The following is a 22,372-nucleotide window of genomic DNA, read 5'->3' as shown; positions in this document are numbered from 1 at the left end:
CCTAGCACAAGGTCAACAGGTACTGGGGGTTGCAGAGGGCAGCCCAGGGGTAGGCAAAGGCAGTAGGTTCAAACCCAACCTTGCCAGTGATGAGTGGCTGATACTGAAGTATGACCCAGGGCGTAGGGGCTAGACGATGACTGGCAGTAGCCTTATACTGAGGCGAGGTGGGAATAGTGGGTGGGAGTTCCCCAGGGAGGGGAGACCCTAAGACTGAGGAGATTACTGCTAGGGGGCAGCACCCCAGGTAAAAAGGCACCGGGTCTAGGGAGGGACACAGGGGCCAGAGGACAGGCGGATCACCGGCCTGCAGAGGGCGCTCCAGAGCTGGAATGAGCTAATTCCCAGGAGTCACCAGCAGGAGGCGCCGCAGGGGTGAGTCCACTCCTCTACATATAGATTAAATCAAAAAGGAAATAAAATATATGAACAGTTTCTTTAAAGGCAGACAGCAAGCTGGATTTAGTTTGACACCTCCAGACAATAAAATGAATATGCAAAAGCTCAGACATAAGGTTAGAACAACTAGAGAGCTGTCTGAATGGAGAGAATCTTTTGTTTTGAAAATAAGACGCAAAGGTGGGGCTAAGAGGTTCACTTGCAAAGTTGGCACCAAAAATAAAAAAACAAAAATGTAACAATTTGGGATAGTTGGTGGCACTTGGATCAGAGAAATCTCACTCAGTCTGGAGTCTGTAAGCAGTTCAATAACAATTCTCATTTTTTGTGAAAACAAAATTCCATAGGGTTTTCCTGAATTGGGGAAAACCCAGGAGCTAAATATGTTGCTCTGCTTATAATTATGTTCAGGACATTCAGGATTCAGCCCTGCGAATCCTGGATGTAAATCTCACAGGGACATTCCTTCCCACCTTTAGAAATCACCATGGCAGAATGATTCATAAATTGGAGAACTGCTCTGAAATCAATTAAATAAATTCAAGGAAGACAAGTGTCAAGTCCTATACTTATGAAGCAAAAATCAAATGCACAAATACAAAATGGCAAATAACTGGCTAAGTAGCAGTACTACAGAAAAAGATCTGGGGTGTGTGGGGGGGTATAGTGCATCACAAATTAAGCATGAGTCAACAGTTTGATGCTCAGTGTTGCCAACCTCAAGAGATTAAATGTCATGCACCAGACCCCTCAAGAGATTAAATGTCATGCGCCAGACCCCTCAAGAGATTAACAATTATCAGGTTAGACCCCAAGAGTCATGAGATTGGCCCAAATTTCATGGTGGGTTTTTTTTTTTTTTTTAAGATTATGTTGTGGTTTTGGTCTGTCTTTTGATATTTGAACCCTCCTGCCCATGTCCAGTGTGTGTGGGGGAGGGAGGGAATTAGCTTTGACCATTCTTCCACATTTACTGGGAAAGGTGATTTTGGCCCCTGCTGCTGGAGCTCTCACCCCCACATCTGCCTTCCCCTGCCCAGCAATTAATCCTGCCCGACTGTGCCCACATCAGTCCCACAACCCACCAATTCAATCCCCATCCCCAGCCTCACGTCTGTACCCCCTCACCCAGACCTGTGAGGCTGCAATAGGGTCCCATCTCCTGCTTCCCAGGCTGGTGGGGGCTGCTCCAGGAACTCAGTCTCTCCATACCCTTCCCAGGCCAGGAGCTGCAAGGGGATGGGGGGGACAAACAGAGGCACTGTCCTGTTCATCTTTATCACAGGAAAAGTGAGGGGAAGAAGGGAGTAGAGTTGTGCTGAGCTCTAGTATCCTCTGATATCCTGTCACTTACAAAAAAAAATCATATGGGTTGGCAATACTGGATGCTGTTAAGAAAAAAGCAAATGTCATTCTGGGCACACGTAGTCTAGAGAAGAAACGACTAGGGGAGGTACATGATAACAGTTCAAATACATAAAAAGTTGTTGTAAAGAGGGCAGTGATCAATTGTTCTCCATGTCAACAAAGGGCAGGACAAGAAATAATCAGCATGGTTTTCAGCAAGAGAGATTTAAGTTAGATATTGAGAAAAGCTTTCTATCTATAAGGATAGAACTTAGCTGCCTCCAAATAACATGACTGGAACAACACAAACATCTGAATATTCATGAAGCATGAGAGCTCGATAGGAAGTAGTCAGGAGAAAAAGGAAGGGGGAAATCAGTTTGCTGCAGGACTTACACACCTACTGGCTGCACTGGGAAGAAAGGCTGCAGGAGAAGATTCAGTACACAGCAATATTGCAGCCCTAATCATGCCTCCTCCTCCTTGGCCTGCTAGACCCATCCACCAATTGAGCTACCAGAGGGGAAGCTCCAGCTACCATAGCCTCTCCAAAGCAAACTTTCCACCATAAAGCCAGCATAAAACAGGACTGAATTTGGCTAACAGTGGCTCAAGTCACTAAGCTGCTGTTTGTCTCTCTTCAAATGCTACAATCCAATGTCCTCACATTCTTCTTCCATCCTATCTACTAGGTATTTATCACTCATCACTATGGTACTCGGAGCCCTCCAGTTTCATAACTCCTTGATTTTCATTCTGTATGGTACTTACCACATTCAGGGCATGAAGAACATAAGAAATGCCACGTTGTGTTGCCACAGGGTTAAGCCAACCATTCTTGGCAAGCGACAAAGAACGATGCACATTCAAAGAAACTAGCATTTAAAAGCTATTTCAAGAAAAGGTACCTGTATGCACTGTGTGATGAAAAAAGTAATTTTGTACCCCAAAGTAACTGACTTTTATTGTATTACATTCTATACAATTGAAAAATGAGACCATTACAGAATTCCAGATAGTCTCTTTGAATAATGCAACAGTTTGTATTTCTAATCTAGCTAACCTTTAATATGCTTTGCAAAGCATTTTTCTGATGAATACATGATAGTATCAAACTGGAAAAGATTAGGAAAGAATAAAAGTAAGGCAATAATTCTCTCCAACTTCCATATAGTTGTAGGAAAAGTGTATTAATTAACAGTACTGAATAAGAAAAATTATACTGATGCACAAAACAACAACTTTCTGAATGCTGAGATTATGTAGAATGCTTGGAAACGGTATCTAGACTGAATTTAAAAACAGATAAATAGACCACAAACATTTCATTTACTCAGAATATGTTTCTTTTAAAGCCCATTTTATAGGATGATATGCTGGTTGTGTAGTTAGTGCGTAAGAGCTCCCAACAAATGCAAGGGATCTGGGATTTATTTCCATGTCAAGTCTGTTACTCAAAGGCTGGGAGTGTCCTGTATTATTCTTTAGAGAATCTTAGAGTTGAAGTAACAGCGTCATATATATGGGTTTAGAAAAGAATCTCAATCCATCACTCTTCAACTAGAACTAAGAACATCATTGGGGTGGCCTTGAGGATGGCATCAGCTGGGAAGAAACAAAAAGGGATTCTTTGGGCCCACAGAGGCCTGGAGAGGATCCCTTTCTAAAAAGAATAAAAAATATCCCTCAAGAATGTGTAGATACTGTTCTAAGAACATTTACTGCATTAGAGAAACAAATGTTCCATCATATTTTTAGTTTGCATTCCCTCACACAATAAATTGACTGTTCTTATTCAGATTTGTTTAGCAGTGACAATGCAATTTAATAGGTATCCTTTAAAAATGAAGTACCAGTATGTTAAATGGTAAAAGTGAAAATTTAAAAAAAGTAATCCTAACAGCGCTATAGCATTATTATTTTTAAACCATCACTTGAAGATTTTATAATTATTTAAACAGCACAGAAGTGAGTAGGATGCCTTATAAAACTTGAGTTTATGAAAAAAAATTAACAAAGACTCTACAAACCAAATCTTGAGTTGGGTCACATTGCACTGGGTAGGTGACCTCATACTTATTGTTTAGTGGGAGGGATGAGGCTTTCCACCTTGGTCTCCAAAATCTCATTTTTTAAAAATGGTTATTATAAAGTAAATCTCTTGCCATCATGGTTGTGAAGAAAAACTTCAAAACATGAACTGAATGTAACTGAGATGAATATTGATCTGAAACCCAACATATAATTTATGTATTGGGTGTCTGAGATGGAGTGCTGGAATATCAAAGGGCAGCAGACACTTTCAGCACCATCCTCCACAGTCACAAGACCAATGACCGCAAGCCATTAAGACTAAATGGACCTAACTGCCAAACAATGGAGCAATGATCTCAGGGACATTCTCTTAGGTGGGCTGGACTGGACAACTGGGGGAAAAAAGAAAGACTTCACACCTAGGCCCTCTAAAAAAGTCTATAAGAAAGCAATATGGCAACAGGACTTGGACACACGCAAGCAGGTTGGGACTTTGAGAAAAGGCTGGTCCTGAGAGGGGAGGAAACCAACTAGGGCTGACTTGCTGGTTGGGCCCCAAGAGTTCCTCAGCTTCCTAAAAAGATGCAAGTTGGGTCTGTTCTATTCCAGTAACTCAAAAGGGAAGCCCATTTAACGTAGCTTGTATTGAATCATAAGCGTAGATGAGACTAAATATGTGTTTGGGTTTTTTAAAACTCATTTTCTCTAAAGTTTTGCTCCAGGGGCTAATAAACCTATTTGTTTTAAGATGACTGCAGGTCACTATATCATTGGTCACATATTCCTAAAGAGAAAATCACGCAGGTGCCAAAATTTAGCTGGGCCTGTTTGGTAATAAGTGGTTGACACAGATAGAGTGTCTGGGGGTAGAGTGGGAGAACTGTGAAATTCTACCCCAAGACAGGTAAAGGTATGAAATGCCCAACATCTGATATTAGCCCCATAACTGTGACATTCACCAACACAATAATGTCTGCCTGAGTTTGCAGAGAGTTTGAATCAATAATTTTGAGAGTTGTCAACTACTGTGTTAATGTTTATGGTAGCTTACATTTACAAGAATAACTTAAATGTCATCATTGTTAACTATTTCATTACTGATCAAAGCACATAAGAATGGAGACAAATTATCACATTATAAAGAGCTGCATAATCTACTGCAAAAGATGTTCCATTTTAGTCCCACAAGTAAGTAGCAATTTGGAAAGTGCCAGAAATTTTGAAGCAACTGGGAAAACGCCAGATAACTTGTTAAAAACTAATGTTGTGCTAATATTTGAGAGGGGTAAATGGGATGACCTGGGAAGCTATAGGCTTGTTAGCCTGACAGTGATCGGAGGCAAAATCATGAAAAGGTTAATATGAGACGGAATCCGTAAAGAATTAAAGGATGGTAGCATAATTAATACCAATCAATATCGTTCATGGAAAATATGCCATCAGACAAACATGATATAATTTTTGTATGAGATTCCAGGATTGGCTGATAAAGTGTAATACTCTTGACATAATATACTTAAAACTTCTGTAAGTCATATCTCTTAATTAGATTAAAATTAACATTAAACAAAAATCAATGTAGCCCACATTAAGTGAGGTAAAAATGATTGATAGACCTCAAAAAGTAATTGTAATGGAGAATTGCCATCCATTACAGGTGTTCTGAGTAAGGTCCCACAGGGATCTATTCTTTGCTCAGTGCTATTGTATATTTTCAGTGTTCTGGAAGAAAATATAAAATCATTACCAGTAAAATCTCCAGCTAACATCAAAATTGGTGAACTGGTAAATAATATTGGGGACAAGTGAGTTACACTGGAACCTAGATCACTTTGTGAGGTGGGTGCATTTGAAGAATGTTCATTTTAATACAACCAAATGCAAGGTCCTACCCAGGAAAAAAAGAACGTAGGTCTCACTTACAAGATGAGGGATTATACCCTGGAAGGCAGTAACACTGAAAAGGACTTGGGATCATGGCAGATAACAATTAACATGAGCTCCCAAGTGCAATGCTACATCTAGCTAAGCAAACAAAAGTCTAGCTCAGATATATAAGCTGGTGAGCATCAAACATGGGTTTAAGAGTTGGTATTACCTCTGTCTATGGCATTAGTGAAATCATTACATCTTGGTGTTCACATTTATGAACGGGATGTTGAAAAATTGGAGGTATTCAGGAAAGAGCTATAAGAATGATTCAAAGTCTGGAATACAAGCTTTAGAGTGAGACTAAAGAAGCTCAATACATTTAGTTTATCAAAGTGAAGGTTAAGAGGTGACTTGATCATGGTCTACGTCAGTGGTCCCCAACCTTTTGGCACCCACCAGACGACAAGCCACAGAGGACCGTGGCGGCGGACGAGCATCCGCTGAAATTCCGCCCAGGGGCAACGTCAATAGGCGTCGCTGCCGAAATGCCGCCGACAAACAGTGTCATCCAGAGGCGTCGCTGCCAAAATACCACCGAAAATCGGCGGCGACGCCTCTGGGTGACGCAGCTTGTCGATGGCATTTCGGCGGATGCTCGTCCACCGGCCAGTACGCGGGCACACTTAGATGCCATGGTGCCCGCGGGCACCGCGTTGGGGACCCCTGGTCTACGTACTACATAGAGAAGATTTCTGATACTGTCTTTATTCTATCAGAAAGGCATAACAAGATCCAATGGTCAGAAGCTGAAGCTAGACAAATTAAGATGAAAAATAAGTTCATGTTTTTCAAAGTAACAGTAATTTATCATTCAGAACAATTTACCTAGAGATGTGGTAGATTTTGCATCACTTTAAATCAAAACTGGATATCTTCCTTAAAGTTATGCAATAGCACAACGAGAAGTGATGGGCTTGATGCAGAGATTGCTGAGTGAGTTTTTTTGGCCTGTATTATGCCAGGTCAGACTATTGTTCTGATGTGTCCACCTGTAAGGAGGAGTTCAGTTTCCAAGCCTATTCATCTCTTACAATTAACAGTAACCATATTTAATAATTCTTTTCACCACCACCATTAAACAGGAGTTAGAAAAAAAATACCTTCTTTTCTAAATATGTTAGACGGAGCAACAACTGCTCTAGTTCTGTCCCCTTTGCCCTGCCTGGAAGGAGCAAAGGGCCAGACTCTGGTTGCAGCTTTGCTGTTGAAAATTTCCCCAGCAGGAATACTCTCTTATGTCATAAAAGCAGCGGACAAAACTCTTATACTGACTTCCCCATCCCAGCTTAGGGGGTCTTGCCAAGGGCAGACAGCACCATGTTAGTGCAGGGAGATCAAAGCTTGACTCTGCCAATTCACAGCTGGTGCATGATCACTTAGGGAACATAGCCAGTTGTCGTAAATTAGAGCAGCCTAAAGCCAAAACTTGCTTGATAGTATTAATGCAACTTAAATAATTTAAAAATCAGGTGACATGTACACTAAATTAAATATATTCCATCTCAGTATAATTTAATGTTGGTGTATCTATCATCTTTTGTTTTTGATGAACACCAGTCTAATATACTGAAGTATCAGAGTTGACTAATATGAAGCTGTGAACATGCCACTTTGAACGTTAAAATGACACCTGCCAAACTAAGTATTGGATAGAGTCATAGAGTTTAAGACCAGAAGAAACCATTAGATCATCGAGTCTCATCTCCTGTGTATCACAGGCCATTACATTTAAATCAGTTCCCCATATTGAGCCAAATAACTCACATTTGACTAAAATATCATTTTCTGAAAGGCATCCAGTCTTGATATGAAGACATCAAGAGATGGAGGATCCACCACCTCCCTTGGTAGTTTGTTCAAATGGTTAAATCAACCTCACTATTAACATTTGTGCCTAATTTCTAATTTGAATTTATGTGGCTACAACTTCTAGTCACTGTGTCTCGTTTTGCCTTTCTCCAGTAGATTAAAAAAAGCCCTTTAATACCTGGCATTTTCTACCTATGAAAGTAGTTATATACTAATCAATCACCTCTCTGTCTTCTTTTTGATAAAATAATAGAGATTCTTTAAGATTCTCACTGTAAGGGTATGTCTACACTACTCGCTGGATTGGTGGGCAGCAATCAATCCAGCGGGGATCGATTTATCGCGTCTAGTCTAGACGCAATAAATCTACCCCCAAGCACTGTCCCATCGACTCCTGTACTCCAGCGCTGCGAGAAGCACAGGGAGAGTCGACGGGAGAGCAGCACCAGTTGACTCACCACGGTGAAGACGCCATGGTAAGTTGATCTAAATATGTCGACTTCAGCTATGTTATTCAGGTAGCTGAAGTTGTGTAACTTAGATTGATCCACCCCCCAGTGTAGACCAGGGCTAAGACATTTTCTCTAGCCCTTGAATAATTTTGGGGGGCTCTTTTCTGCACACACTAAATTTTTCAACACCCTTTTTAAAAGTGGTCACCAGAATGGCAAGCAGTATTCCAGGATCCATCCCATGAATACCATATACAGAGGTAAAAATCACCTTTCTACTCACTACTCCCCTATTTATACATCCAGGGGAGTTGTGAACAACTGATCTAGGTGGATACATCTACATTTATATTTATACTCCCTCCAAGATGTATGAGTCAGGCTAAGATTTTGTCATGGATATTTTTAGTAAAAGTCACAGACAGGTCATGTGGAAATCCATGACCTGTCCTGTGACTTTTACTAAAAATATCCATGACAAAATGGGGATCTCGAGGCCCACCGCCCACCGGGGCTCGGAGCTCCAGGGTCTCTGGCCATCCGTGGCTTGGAGTTGTGGACCCCTGCCACCCGCAGCAGCTGTTGGGAACTGGCGGGTCCCCTGGCTCGCAGTGGGAGCTCCATCTTGCCCCTGCCACCCCAGAACTCCAGGGAGATTGGAGCACTGTTCATCCGAAGGCCGCATCGTCTCTGGCCTGCTGGATAACCGCATAGTGTGTGGTGAAAGTATGAATGTAGGACCACATCGCTGCTCTGCAGATTTCCTGAGTGGGAACCTGAGCCAGGAACGCTGTTGATGAAGCCTGCACCATAGTGGAGTGTGCAGTGATTGGAGGTGCAGGAATCCCCACCAGGCTGTAGTACTCATGAATGCAGGATATGATCCGTGACGAAATGCATTGCAACGACACAGGCAGACCTTTCATTCTGTCCACCACTGCCACAAATAACTGGACTGATTTTCTGAATGGCTTTGTTCTCTTGATGTAAAAGATTAGTGCCCTATGGACATTCAGTGAATGAAGTCTCTGCTCCCTGCCGCTGGAATGCGGCTTAGGGAAGAATACCAGGAGAAAGATGTCTTGGTTGATGTGAAACTGCGACACAACCTTTGGTAGGAAAGCAGGATGAGGACTGAGCTGAACCTTGTCCTTATAGAACACGGTGTAAGGGGACTTTGATGTTAGGGCCTTAAGTTCAGACACCCTTGTGGCCGAGGTTATCGCTACCAGGAACATGACCTTGTAAGAGAGGTAGAACAGGGAGCACAATGCCAAGGGTTCAGAGGGCGGTCCCATGAGTCTATAAAGGACCAGGTTGAGGCCCCAAGCCAGGACAGGCTGCTGGACGTGAGGGTGTAGCCTGTCGAGATCTTTTAGAAATTGGCTGACCATAGAGTGGCCCTCCGCGCCCTGGTGGAAGGCTAAGATGGTGTCCAAGTGAACCCTTACTAATGACACTGAAAGCCCTTGCTGCTTCAATGGAGGAGATAGTCCAGAATAAGCAGTACTGAGGCTAGCATCGGGAATGAATAGCGCTGTGCCGACCAGACTGAAAATCTCTTCCACTTGGCAAGGTAGGTAGCTCTCATAGAGGGTTTCCTGCTGCCAAGGAGGACTTGTCTAACCTGGTCTGAATAGGAAAGCTTCACCAGGTTCAACCGCGGAGCTTCCACTCCATGAGGTGCAGCAACCCGAGGTTCGGATGTTGGAGACAACTGTGATCTTGTATCAGAAGGTCTGGGAAGAGCGGCAGGGCGACTGGAGCTTCCACAGACATGTCTAGGAGAGATGTGTACCAGTGCTGGTGGGGTCAGGCTGGAGCTATCAAGATGATCTGAGCTTGTTCCCTCTGGATCTTGAGTACCACCTTGGGAATGAGCGGTATGGGCAGAAAGGCATATAGGAGACAACCTCCCCATGGGAGGAGGAACGCGTCCGCGCTGGAGCCTGGGCTGTGATTTTAGAAGGAGCAGAACTGCTGGCACTTCCTGTTGTGTTGCGTAGCTAAGAGGTGTATCTGGGGAAATCTCCACCTCTGGAAGTCTGAATTCACGACGTCCGGGTGAAGGGACCACTCGTGGCTGTGAGGGCTGGAGTGCCCGAGAGGCTCCATGGTGGTGCCGAGCCTCCTTGGCAGTCTTTTTTGGACACTGGATGTTTCAAAGATGGCACCGGAGCACTGAAAAAGAAACTGGGAGCGGGAACCCCGGCGCCTGGGTCTGACTGAGATCGGAGAGCTGTCTCCATGAGGAGGATTTTAAGGTGCTGCTCCCTCTCTTTAAGTGTTCTTGGTCAGAATTCCTGACAGATCTTGCAGCAGTCTTTTTGGTGACCCTCCCCCAGATACTATAAACAGGAGGTGTGGGAATCACTTTTAGGCATGTGTTTTGCGCAGTCCTCGCAAATCATAGAATCACAGAATATCAGGGTTGGAAGGGACCTCAGGAGGTCATCTAGTCCAACCCCCTGCTCAAAGCAGGACCAATCCCCAGACAGATTTTTACCCCAGTTCCCTAAATGGTCCCCTCAAGGATTGAACTCACAACCCTGGGTTTAGCAGGCCAATGCTCAAACCACTGAGCTATCCCTCCCCCAATCTTGAAGCCCGGGGATCATGGCCTGCCCCAGTGACAAATAAGGGGGGGGAAGGAACCCCCTGTAACTGAAACTTGTAAGTGAACTAACTATGCTATACTAACCAACTAGAACTATCTATCTACAGCAAAAACCAAAAGTACTGCTAAGCTGCATGCTGAAGCAAGAGCAAGGGGAAGATCCAGCTACTGTCACTGGTGGTAAGAAGTAACTGAGGGGGTGGCGGATTGGCAGGGCCCTTTATTGAGTGCCATTAAGGCACGACTCCAGGGGGTGCTCAGGCCAACCCCAGGGATGCTGCTCGGGGAAAAATCTTCCGGCTAATGTGAGCGCGCACACGCACCTGAATGGAATTGACATGAACAAGAACTCGAACAACAACTCATTTCACTTAGGATAATGGACAGTAATCAAATGAATATGACTTGCAGCCATTATTGACCTGGGGAAAAATAAAGGGCTCCATATTCCACTGCTGACTCCTGAAATAGTGTAGCTCAGAAAAAATTCCCATGGGCTAGGAAGAATTTTAGAGTTTTCAATTAAGATAATACATTTGCTTAAAATTTTATGAAATATTCTTGTAACAAAAAAGTTTTCTACCACACTTCAACAAATGTAAATGTTTAAACAGTGAGCTTAGTCTTCAGTTGCTTTCAGACCTGTTACCATATGTCTTTCCTTTTTTGAGCTTACAGCTTAACATTAAAATAAGATTCTTGCATTCCTCAAATATCCCTTCTGCTGTTCCTTATGCCTGCTACTTTAAAAAGCCTGTCAGCTGTCATCTCTTGGAGTCATCACTAATTTGCAGCATATTAGCAGTTATTGTTTATTACTTATTGTTTTAAGTGGCTTTTCATTAAATCAGGATGATCTCAGGTAACATACTAGACCTATTGATTTGGTAACATAATACCATAAGTTAAAAAAATACTAAGGTGAAAAAGAGACTACATAAATATTTAATTATGAAACATGAATCCATCCTACTAAGTGATAATTTGATGGCTAAGCATGAGGTAGAATTAATAAAAAGGTATTTAAAGATTTTATACTATAAATAGCAGAGACCATATAGAAACACGTACCTCATGAGACAACAATAAAAGACAGGAAGTTTGGGAATTGTAAAAATTGAGATTTTAAGTAAAGGACTGTCACTAATCTCTCTCTCTTTGTGACTAAAATACAGTGATTTCATATATAACTGTATTATACAGATACATGCTTTGCACAAGATTGTGAACCTGATTTGAACAAAATCTACTCTTTCACAGTATTAACTAGAATTCTTATCAACTGATAGGCAGAGGGGAAACAGTTTCTTGTAAGAACAAAACAATACGAAGTTCATAATGAAAATTTACAAAAATCTCTGTCTTAAGCAAACGGGTGGAACACAGGCAATTGAAGGATAAAACAGTTATTTGCAATCAAATATCAAGGCAACATTTTCATAACTTATTTACTCTATCCTCTTTGCAGAGGGGGACAAACGTCTTGTCTACTTAGTCATTATGCCACACTCATCATCAACATTCTAGCACCTAATACGTCTAGTTCTCTCTCTCCTCACCAACACTAGCACTGCGGCAAATTTACTTTGATATTTTAGTCACAAGCAGAACTCAAATTAGGCTGAAAAGTTTTTTGCAGTGTCAAAAAAATTATTTACTGTGGGATCCTGTATGTGCATGGCCTGCCAGGACAGCCATTGGAAACTTGCCTGGGGAACATAGCAGCAGCCTTGACAAAGACTTGCACAAGTAGTTTTCTATGTTCTTTCCCCTCAGTATTTTCACAAGTCTTACATCATCAATGTAAGTCTCACAAAAAAGCAGTATTAATCATAGAAACAGCTTTACAGTAAATGCACATGGGAGTGGGGCAGAAAAAGGGAATAGAGGTGTGTTTAAAATGTGCTTAAAGTAATTCATTTCATTTTGAAACTCTTGACACAACGTAAACGTCACCACAGGTAATTTTCTTGAACATGCACCCAAACATATAAAATGGGTACCTGTTAAACAAACCTATATTTACTCTACACCAAACAGGCAACTACTACTCAATATCTCTCTGTGGCCATAGTTTGGCAGACAAGTCCTACAGTTGAACTTTGCAGAAATAACAACAAGAGGAAATGTTCTAGTCTGTATCTTTGCGTTTGTAGGCTGATTGAGTTTGATGAGAAAGCAATCTAAGGCTATGTCTATACTATGCAACTTTCAGCAACACGGCTGTGCCGCTACAGCCGTGCTGCTAAAAGGCATGCAGTGTAGCAGCTGTTTGTCGGTAGGAGAGAGCTCCTACAGACAAAAAAATTCCACCTTCAACGAGCGGCGTTAGCATTGTTGGCAAGAGAGCGCTCCAGCCGACAAAGCGCTGTTCACACCAGCGCTTGTTGTCAACAAAGCTTTTGTCTTTCGGGAGGGTGTTTTTTTTAAACACCTCTAAACGACAAAAATGTTCTCTTTCGCTTGCCAGTGTAGACAAAGCCTAAGAGTGCTGGGATGGGATGAGGTTATGTCCTTTTGTGTAAGTTTGGATTCTGATACTTGTGAAGAAAAAGGGTGGAGTAGAAGCTTTTTCTTTAGGTTACGCAGTGGTGTGGTAATAGATTCAAAATTTTAGGTAATTCTAGATGTGAAAGGTGTTACATTTCTTCACCACAGAATATGGTTGTCTTCAGCAAAATACCTTGCAGCAATGTTGGTATGCCAAGCATACAGCTTTTAAATTCGTCCTGGAAAAATGATCTAAGCAGCATGTACTTCCTCCATCTGGTGGATTTATTACTTCTTCATCTTATTTTTTCCTCCCTATGTTGCAAAGAATGAGATGTCAACTCTTCATGTGGAGAAGATGCTATGACTTGCAGGCAACACTAGAATGTGGTATTCACTCTCTCCCATGACTTCTTTTGCTTAGGATGGTTCTCGGGCCTGGAGCAAACTCTCTATTTCTTAACAAAGGGGTCACACTGCAAAAAGTGTATATGAATGGCTGTGTTTGTTCAGCAGTTTTTCTTGGCTGCCTATTAGAGCAATAAACCAGGGTCCCTGTAAGACCAAGATGCAAATTTGGGGGATATACCAATAGCATATTTCTGACATGCGCGGTGCCAGCGTGAGAATCAATCTTGGAAAGGCACCAAATTTTAAAGGATTAAAATGTTGAACACCAGCAGTTAGCATTCACCCATCAATCAGCAGTTAGGCAAAATGCATCTTAGCAAGAAGAGAGGAGGACCAGGAAGAACTGTTTTATCAGCACAGCTTCTATTACCAGTTTACAGCTTTCCCTTGTGTTTTATGAAGGTATCACATGCAAACTTGAAATTAAAGCCACTAGACTGGAAAAAAACAAATACAAAACAAAAGCCCCGTAAGAATGGCAGGAAGGCACACAGTGTAGTATGTAGTGGTATTCAGTTATGCACAATGTAAATTAAATAATAAATGGCATAATTCACATACACTATGTATTTGTTTTTTAAATTTAGTTTTTCCACAAAGAGAGGATTATCTTCAACAAGCTGTAAAGCAACTTCTATATCCATGCTGTCAAGGCTGAATCCCCACTCTGTCACTTTGAGTACAGAAGGTGGGGGCTCGCAAGGATTTTAAAAATTAATACTTGCTACTCTAGTCTTGTATTAAACTCCCAAGGTTACAGCTTTTCTGTGACCTTGGCTTGGTAAACGTTGCCACCACCCAAATGCCAAAACCCCCTTGAACCCAGGAAGGAGCACTTGGGAATTCCTCCCTGTGGGGTACCCTCAAGCCCTTACACACACACACACTCTCCCCCACCCCAATCCGGGGAAGACCTGTGAAAAAAACTAAAGCTACCAGCTAATTAAACAACACGCACAAACCTCATAGGACACCAAAAATCCAATCGTGTTCTTAAAAAAAGTAAATTTTATTAAAAACAAAAAGGAAGAAAATACATCTGGAACTTAGGCTTTTGCTAGATTTTAAAAGAGCAATTCAAAAAATTAAGCACCCAAGATAGCTTTCTTGGGGGTTAGTTTAAAGGTGACAAGCAAACAAAGCATCTGGGGTTAGTACAGAGGAGTCCACAAGCCTTAAAAAATAAACAGAAATAAACCTAATCGCGTCTTTTTAGACATTCCCTAATTTTACTTACATATCTGAGGCTTCAGATAAGTAGGTTTGAGGTATGAATTGATAATCTATAATCATACCTGGCTTAAAGCTTCTTACAGCATTGGTGCTCCATGTCCCTGCAACCCAGAGAGAACAATAGACAAAGGGAAAGTTTCTTTCCCAATTTTTAAAAGTTCTACCTTCCCATTGGCTCTTTTGGTCAGGTTCCCACTTCCTTTTCTTTACCTGGGGGACTTTTAACCCTTTACAGGTAAAGCATGCAGAGAACAGCTACCAAGAGGGATTTTACAGCTAACTGGCTGGCTGGGTGTCCATCAAAAGGAGCTACCTCCCCCCCGCCCCCTCCCACACACTTCATTTATCACACATGCAAAAAAGTTTTAAATTATACTTTGATAGGGGAGTCTCTGATATGCAGCAACGAGGAGACTCAGAAGCCCCATACTATTTAATTTACTAAGATTCGGGATATCCTGGCCTGTGTCCCCAGAGAAAAAATAGAAAACAATTGAAATGTACAAAAAACCCAATTAAATACTAAAGAAAATAGAATGAATCAAGGAATGTTTGAGCATACTGAAAATTAGCAACTTTTGAGGTGTGTTATAGGGATCTCTTCTCACAGGTGGTGGGGGAGAGGGAATGGGGCTGCGTCATCTGTCAGCAGTTGCAGAGAGGGAAAATAGAGTCAGCTTACATCCAAAGCACTTTTGTAGAATAAAAAAACTGTCAAATACACTGCTACCTCGATATAACGCCACACGATATAACAAATTTGGATATAATGCTGTAAAGCAGTGCTCCGGGGCGGCGGGGCTGCGCATTCCGGTGGATCAAAACAAGTTCAATATAACACAGTTTCACCTACAACGTGGTAAGATTTTTTGGCTCCCAAGGGCAGCATTATATCGAGGTAGAGGTGTATTTGTACATGATGTTTTACAAGTCAAAGATATAGTAATAAGACCTGATCATATAACTGAGGCTTTGCTGATAAATCCCTGTAGAAAATAATATAATGATATGGAGAATTCAATACCAGGTTTAAATTATGGGCCACACTGTGGCTGCCCAAGAGAGAAGACAGAGAATAAGGAATTTCACCATCCCTTGAACTCTCTGCAGGGGCCAGCCATGACATGATGGGGTATGCTACCAAGCAGATTATCCACCCAAAAAGGGAACTAAGAGGGATACAGCTGTACCAGCACAGGAGAGTAATTTCAAATTCATTCTTTTTCAGAGGCTGGCAGATTTCCCACTCTGATGTCTGCACTGACTTCCTTTCTCCCCTCTCCCAAAGACTCTTCAGGAATTCTAGCCCACTAAGATCTGTCCAACTAGGTTTTCCACCAAGGGACCTGTACCACATAATCTGGCCAGTGACTTAAAACCACAATCTTGTCCTAAATTAAGAATAAAAGATTGCCCCTTATTTTTTAGTGCGTTGGAATTAGTGTGGAGCTAGGTTTAAGCTCAAGATTCAATGTAAACAATTCTTTATCTTTTTCTTTTCTCAATTTGAAAAACCCACAGACGTATACTGAAATGTACATATAGGAATAAAGGAATTGCCATACTGGATCACATGCATCCGACGAAGTGGGTATTCACCCACGAAAGCTCATGCTCCAATACGTCTGTTAGTCTATAAGGTGCCACAGGACTCTTTGCTGCTTTTACAGATCCAGACTAACACGGCTATCCCTCTGATACTGGATCATACCCTAGTCCACCTAGTCCAGTATCCTATCTCTGACAATAGCAAGATACTTCAGAGGAAGATGCAAACAACCGCCTCACTCAATAGTTAAAGACTGTCTCAAGACCTGAAGTATGATGTTTAATATCTTTCAAAATTTTTGGTTCTTGAGAAAAGAACTGGAGGAGGCACAGATGTTTGTGTACGAATCTGAGAAATGGATAGATGATGCTGAAATTGTGAAACAGAGGAGACAAGAGATAACGCAGTAGGTGATAATATTGCACAAGTAGGGTGGCATATTGCTGTGAAGGGCCTTTGAAGTCAAGTGCACAAAGACTTGAAGTGATGCAGTTCAACAGTGGGAGCAACTGGAGAGATTAAGGGAGAGGTGAGGTTGATGTGGTACCTGGTCGGAGCGATGAAGGTGATCTTACCAACTGTGCTTTGTATGGATTTAACATGGAGTGGGAGGTGACCTGGATATAAGGGAGGTCAGTAATCAAGATGGGAGAGAATGAGGGTTTGGATAAGAGATTTTGTCGTCTGAACTGAAAGAGGACGACTCATGCAGGGATAAGTGGCAAAATTTGGAAACCGCCTGGATGTTCAGGGTAAGAGAGGGATGAGTCAAAGATGATCCTCTAATTTATGGGGTGATGGAATGACAGGGAGGATAGCAGAATTGTCAACAGCAAATGAGAATGAAGGAGTTGGGAGGGAAGAAGAGGAATTCAGCTTTGGCATTGTTAAATTTAAGCGGACAGTGAGTCATTCCAGAGTAGTCATCAGAGAGCAAGACTGAGATGTGAGATTAGACAGAAGCAGACAGATCAGGAGTTGAGTAGTATATATGAGAGCCACCAGAATAAAGATGGAAGCTGAAACCAGGAGAGGAGCAGATTACACAGAGAAGGGGCTCACCCAAAGAAACAAGTATGGGGCAGTCTCAGAAGCAGCAGGCACAAATTCAAAAGCTTCAAGGGGTCAGATTTAAAAAAGGAGGGTCAAAAGCAGTGATAAGATCCATGAGGATGAAATACAGACCCTGTGATTTGGCAATGAAAAAGTTGTTAGAAATCTTGGTGACAGCAGTTTTATGTTATTAGGAAACAGTTTCTAATTGAGGTAAGTCTGTTCTCTCCAACTGGTTCAAAATATTGATTTTTTTTATTGCCACGAAGTTATATATTAGTTTAAAAATAGTTTATATTTTAAACTGAAAATTCTATTACTATCATATCTATTAAATGGGCATCTGATAAAGACTAATACATTTTTAAAACATTTGAATTAATGTTGAATTGTCAGCAACTTAGTTTAGGATGCTTAAAATGCTGTGGATCATAACCTGGAGTAGCTGACACTGAAACTTCTTTATCAGAATAAAACATTGCTGGTCTTACTGAAGTCAAAGGGAGTTTTGCCATTGACTTCAGTAGTGTTATGATTTCACGCTGAAACTTTTGACCATATTGTGGGTTCCACTGAAATATATACTAATTTTATACTGAATTTAAATGCATCTTTACAGAATTATGAAATCCAACTATATTTAAGGGATGTCATCCAACAACAAAGGAAACTGTGGTGCTTGTGTGTGTCCCAAGCAAAATACAATGAGTATGCACAACAAAAAATGAATTGTTTTTAATATGACAAAGAACCTTCCACCAAATTTGTGCTTCTTCCACTTCAGTTGTTTAATTATGCACCTGTTGATTCCTGATGACTGGCCATTAAACACAGACAAAGTAGCACAGCGACTTTTATACAATAAACACATTAGTGGATTTTTATCCTTAGAAGACGACCTTATGAAACTACATTTTTTTTTGTTAAAGTATCATATAAGCTTTTTTAGATTGCTACATAAAAATATACAACCCAGGACAATATTGTAAAACATGCTAAGTGGGAAAATTTTAAAACAAATAACCAGTATATGGAATACCACCAAAAATACAGGGCAGCTGTTTGAAACCTATTTTCAACATTTAAAAAAGCCTAAAATGCTAAGAAACAGCAATAGTATTGAAAACAATTACAATGCATTGGAGAAAAAAAGAAAACTAAAATAAAAAAGATTGCAATCTTCAAAAATAACCTCTCTTACCATTAATGAGATAGGGAGCCTACTACTATCCAACAAAATTCAGAAGTTGTGAAATAGGGTATATGGAAATAGATGCACTGAAAGTACTCACATGAAGTTTTCTGGATATTCACTCAAGGCCATGTCAATTATATTCAAAGCATCATGATAGTGTTTCTGGGCTGACAGCAAGAGTGCAAGGAGATGCAAAGAGTTGGCATCATCTCCTTGAAGTTGAAGAGCCTGACGAACATAACCTAAAGCTTCTGGTATCTGAGTAAAAAAAATGCTGAGAAGAGTTATTATTAGAAATACCACTTGCTATAATTTCACTGCATGTATATAAACATTCAAAGTACATGTAATACTTGTAGAAATTATGCAAAGCTGTATAGGCTCACATAAAATACTAACCAGACATATACAAGCAGACTTGACATTTTACAGTGAACATTAAAAGCTCCAAAGTAATAAATCAACCTCTGAAATGAGATAAAATGTGTTTAAATTTATGCATAGCAGTCAATACCAGACCATTGCATCTAATTCATTCCTTTTCTCCCATTTACAACATTTTAAATCTCTTTTTAATGATGCTCAAAAGATATTTTATTTTAACTTCAGCTCAAGTATATCTGAATAAGCACACAGCTAGATTTCAGAGTCATCTTTCTTCTTTATAACTCCCCATAATCACCAAAGTTATATATGCTTTTGTTTAAACAAATGCTTAAAGTGTTGAAATGAATGTACAATGTAAAATTGCATTTCATAAAGCAATGTGCTTCTGAAGTAAAAAGGAAATTCTGGCAAACTCATAACAGTTGGGATTCCTTCCAAGATCTCTTTCCACTCAGCTTCCCAGGAACTCAGTTCAACTCGAGACTTCACTCAGGTATCTTTATTTGGCATGCAGCAAAGCTACGCTGAGCTGATTAGACCCAAACACAGAGTATGGATGCAGGGTACATCACAGATCCAAAGTTACACAGAAACCCTCTCCCTTTATATACATCTACACATCTCACTGCATTTACTATACATTGCATTACAAATTTGGGGATTACCAAATACTTGGTAGGAACCAATTCTCGTACAGCATGCTGTGTCTACGCACTGGCCATGTTCAACCTACTCTTTACCTCATCTTTACATTTTCAGCATATCTTGTCCATTGTTATCTTGTTCTTTGCAAATGGTTCCCTAGGCATTCCCTCCCCATACCTTAGCTAGTTCAGACATTCTGTCTCATAGTTGACTGAGCCATTTTCCTAATTTAGTTACACAACTGTTTTCAGCCTGCTCATCTATTTACTTCCCTAAACCTGTCTTCCAAGAAATGAGGCCTCCCCCATGTTTAATTACTCACGTCAAGCCAGACTGACATTCCACTGCCTTTGGGGGTTTTTAAATATTTTTTCAATATTTTTAAACATTTGTTGTATTTTCATTACATTTTGGGATTTTTTTGTGTGCTTTTTGAAGCTTATTACCCAGCAACACATTCTCAGGACAACAGTAATTGTAATAATTTGAACTACCATTAATATCAGGCTCAAACCCAGGGGGTGCAAGCTCACCTTCTCTGGTACAGCCCACCAATGTATTTCCAATGCCTGTACAGTATTGTCCCTAATCTTTTGTTCCATGGCTATTTAGTAACATGTTCTTTTCCAATTCCGATATAGTGGTTTTTACCATGGGCCATCTTGTGAAAGGGGAAATATGAAGAACAGCTGAGGTGCAGAAGTCTGGAAACCCTATTGGGAGTTCACTGGATGAGCTTTCTCAGCAGGTGGACACCCCTGCAGAGCTTTCAATATTTTTACTTCCTCCTCCAGTTGCTCCTTCTCTTTTTCAGGCTGCCAAAAGGGCACCCATAGTCTTCCATGTTCCTGATCTCCTTGTCCCTCACCCAGAATCTCTTGCCCTTGGGGCCAGATTCCACTTGGAAAAGTTAGCTTCAGCTACTGACACTGCTGATTTATTCAACCCCAACCAGCACTCAGTTCTGGCTAAGAAACTGTCCAAATGATTGGGATCAGGGTTGAACTGCAAGAAATTTCTTGCATTCTGGGGAAGCACCATTCATGCCACTTCAATGTGCGCTTGCTCTCCTCTTGCTAGTATATTATGCACATTATACTCTCAGAAATTCCACCTCCAAAGGAGGCGATCTGCTAGCTCATGTGGACCTTCCTCCAGGAGAAGCTTCACATCCAATGCTTCCGCTTGAGTTGATCTTAAATTATACAGTACTCATGCCAACTGTGCCCCTAAATTTGAGTCATCAATAGTATGACCTATAACCTGCTACCATAAACGCCCCAAAGATCTCTGCCATAACTTATCTCAATCCTGCTTATTTAAGTGGTTCATCTTTTTCAAGATGATTCTTTTCAGTAACAATCTTTCCACCATTGTTCCCTTCCCCTTCTACCTGAACTATAATTGGAGCAGGGGGATCAGGGGCATGCCCATAACCTCTGGATATATTATTCAACTCAGCCTGCAGGTATCTTGTTTTAGCAGTGTCCAAAGCAGGGGAGCAGTAGCAACTTGCACAGGCCCTGCTGCACAGATATATCCCATGGCTACAGTGAAACCTAAGGAAAATGCTTCTGGGTCCTGCCTCCCATTATGCTGGTATCTCCACAACTCATCCTGTAAGTTTGCTACTTGTTCTACAAGCTAGTTATGTTCCTCCCTCATTTCCTCACAGCTTTTATTTTTCTCCAAAAACGCCTCATTGGATTGCACTGCATGTACCTTGTGTATCTCCTTTTCTTCTCCAATCTATTTTTTCCTTTCCTAATTTGTGGATCTGGATCTTTAAGTCCTTTAACTTCCTGATCCAAGCCTCCAATGTCCAACATTAAGCAGTTTTTTGCTTTTCTTTTTTCCATATTTTATCCAGCACTATTTGTTGGAGTTTCTTTTCCACCTGATTCTAGTCTCTCCCTACTACATTTCTGGGGTGTAAGAGCCAGGCTTACAATAACCTGCTACAGAAACCTGTGATATCATAACACAGTCCATTCTTCTCCAATGTGACATTTTTGCTGTTCATTAGCAATAAAAAGTAGTCACCTAGAGTATGTAAACTACTCTGCTCCAATCTAGCTCCTAAAATAAACCTGACACAGGAAAAAGCCCACAATGACATATAGAAAGCAGCTATATATTACACAAATTAATGCAATGCAAGATACAATTCTAGCTCCTTTAAATGTAACAGCTGTACAAGGACATGATTCAGGTTGTGTTTTAAGAACACATCTTAACTCCCACCTCTTTCTGCAGATTTATAAGATTTTTCTTTTCTTTTTAAACAGATATTTGTAGTACTGTTTACAACAAGCAAACCATCCACAAGTATTCAGAGAACATGTACTTTTACATGGCCATGAGGCACAAGAATTTGATTCCTAGTCTCCTACTTCTGACCCTTAGGGCTGGGTATGCTGTGGCAGAATACTGGATTAAAGGGCAACACTGACAGACTCTGAGAGAAATGCTCCCTGTATTGATGTTAGCCACAGTGCAGGGCCTGCAGGGAAAGAGCACAGGGCCGGCTCCAGGCACCAGCGAAGGAAGCAGGTGCTTGGGGCGGCCAATGGGAAGGGGTCTGGGTCTTCGGTGGCAATTCGGCAGCAGGTCCCTCAGTCCCTCTCGGAGCCAAGGGACTGCTGCCAAATAATGAAGCAGCGCGGTAGAGCTGCTGCTGAAGTGCCACCAATCACGGCTTTATCTTTTTCTTTTTGGCTTCACCACTTGGGGTGGCAAAAAAGCTGGAGCCGGCCCTGAAAGAGCAGAAACCATCTATTCATTAAATGAGGAAGTGGAATTAAGCATGTCTAGGTACA

General features: G+C 41.2%; 1 protein-coding gene across 3 annotated transcripts in view; it reads right to left on the bottom strand.

Moving 5' to 3' along the window:
• Positions 1–22,372, bottom strand: part of TTC7B (tetratricopeptide repeat domain 7B) — a 304,133-nt gene that overhangs the window by 98,269 nt on the left and 183,492 nt on the right. For all 3 annotated transcript variants that reach the window (XM_045016346.1, XM_045016347.1, XM_045016349.1), the window contains one exon: positions 18,619–18,779. In XM_045016346.1, coding sequence (XP_044872281.1) covers positions 18,619–18,779 — 161 coding nt within the window. The remainder of the gene's footprint in view (positions 1–18,618; positions 18,780–22,372) is intronic.

Source organism: Mauremys mutica, chromosome 4, assembly GCF_020497125.1.
Source record: "Mauremys mutica isolate MM-2020 ecotype Southern chromosome 4, ASM2049712v1, whole genome shotgun sequence".
In the NCBI taxonomy this organism is placed as follows: Eukaryota; Metazoa; Chordata; order Testudines; family Geoemydidae; genus Mauremys; species Mauremys mutica.
This window is presented reverse-complemented; position numbering and strand designations above follow the sequence as displayed.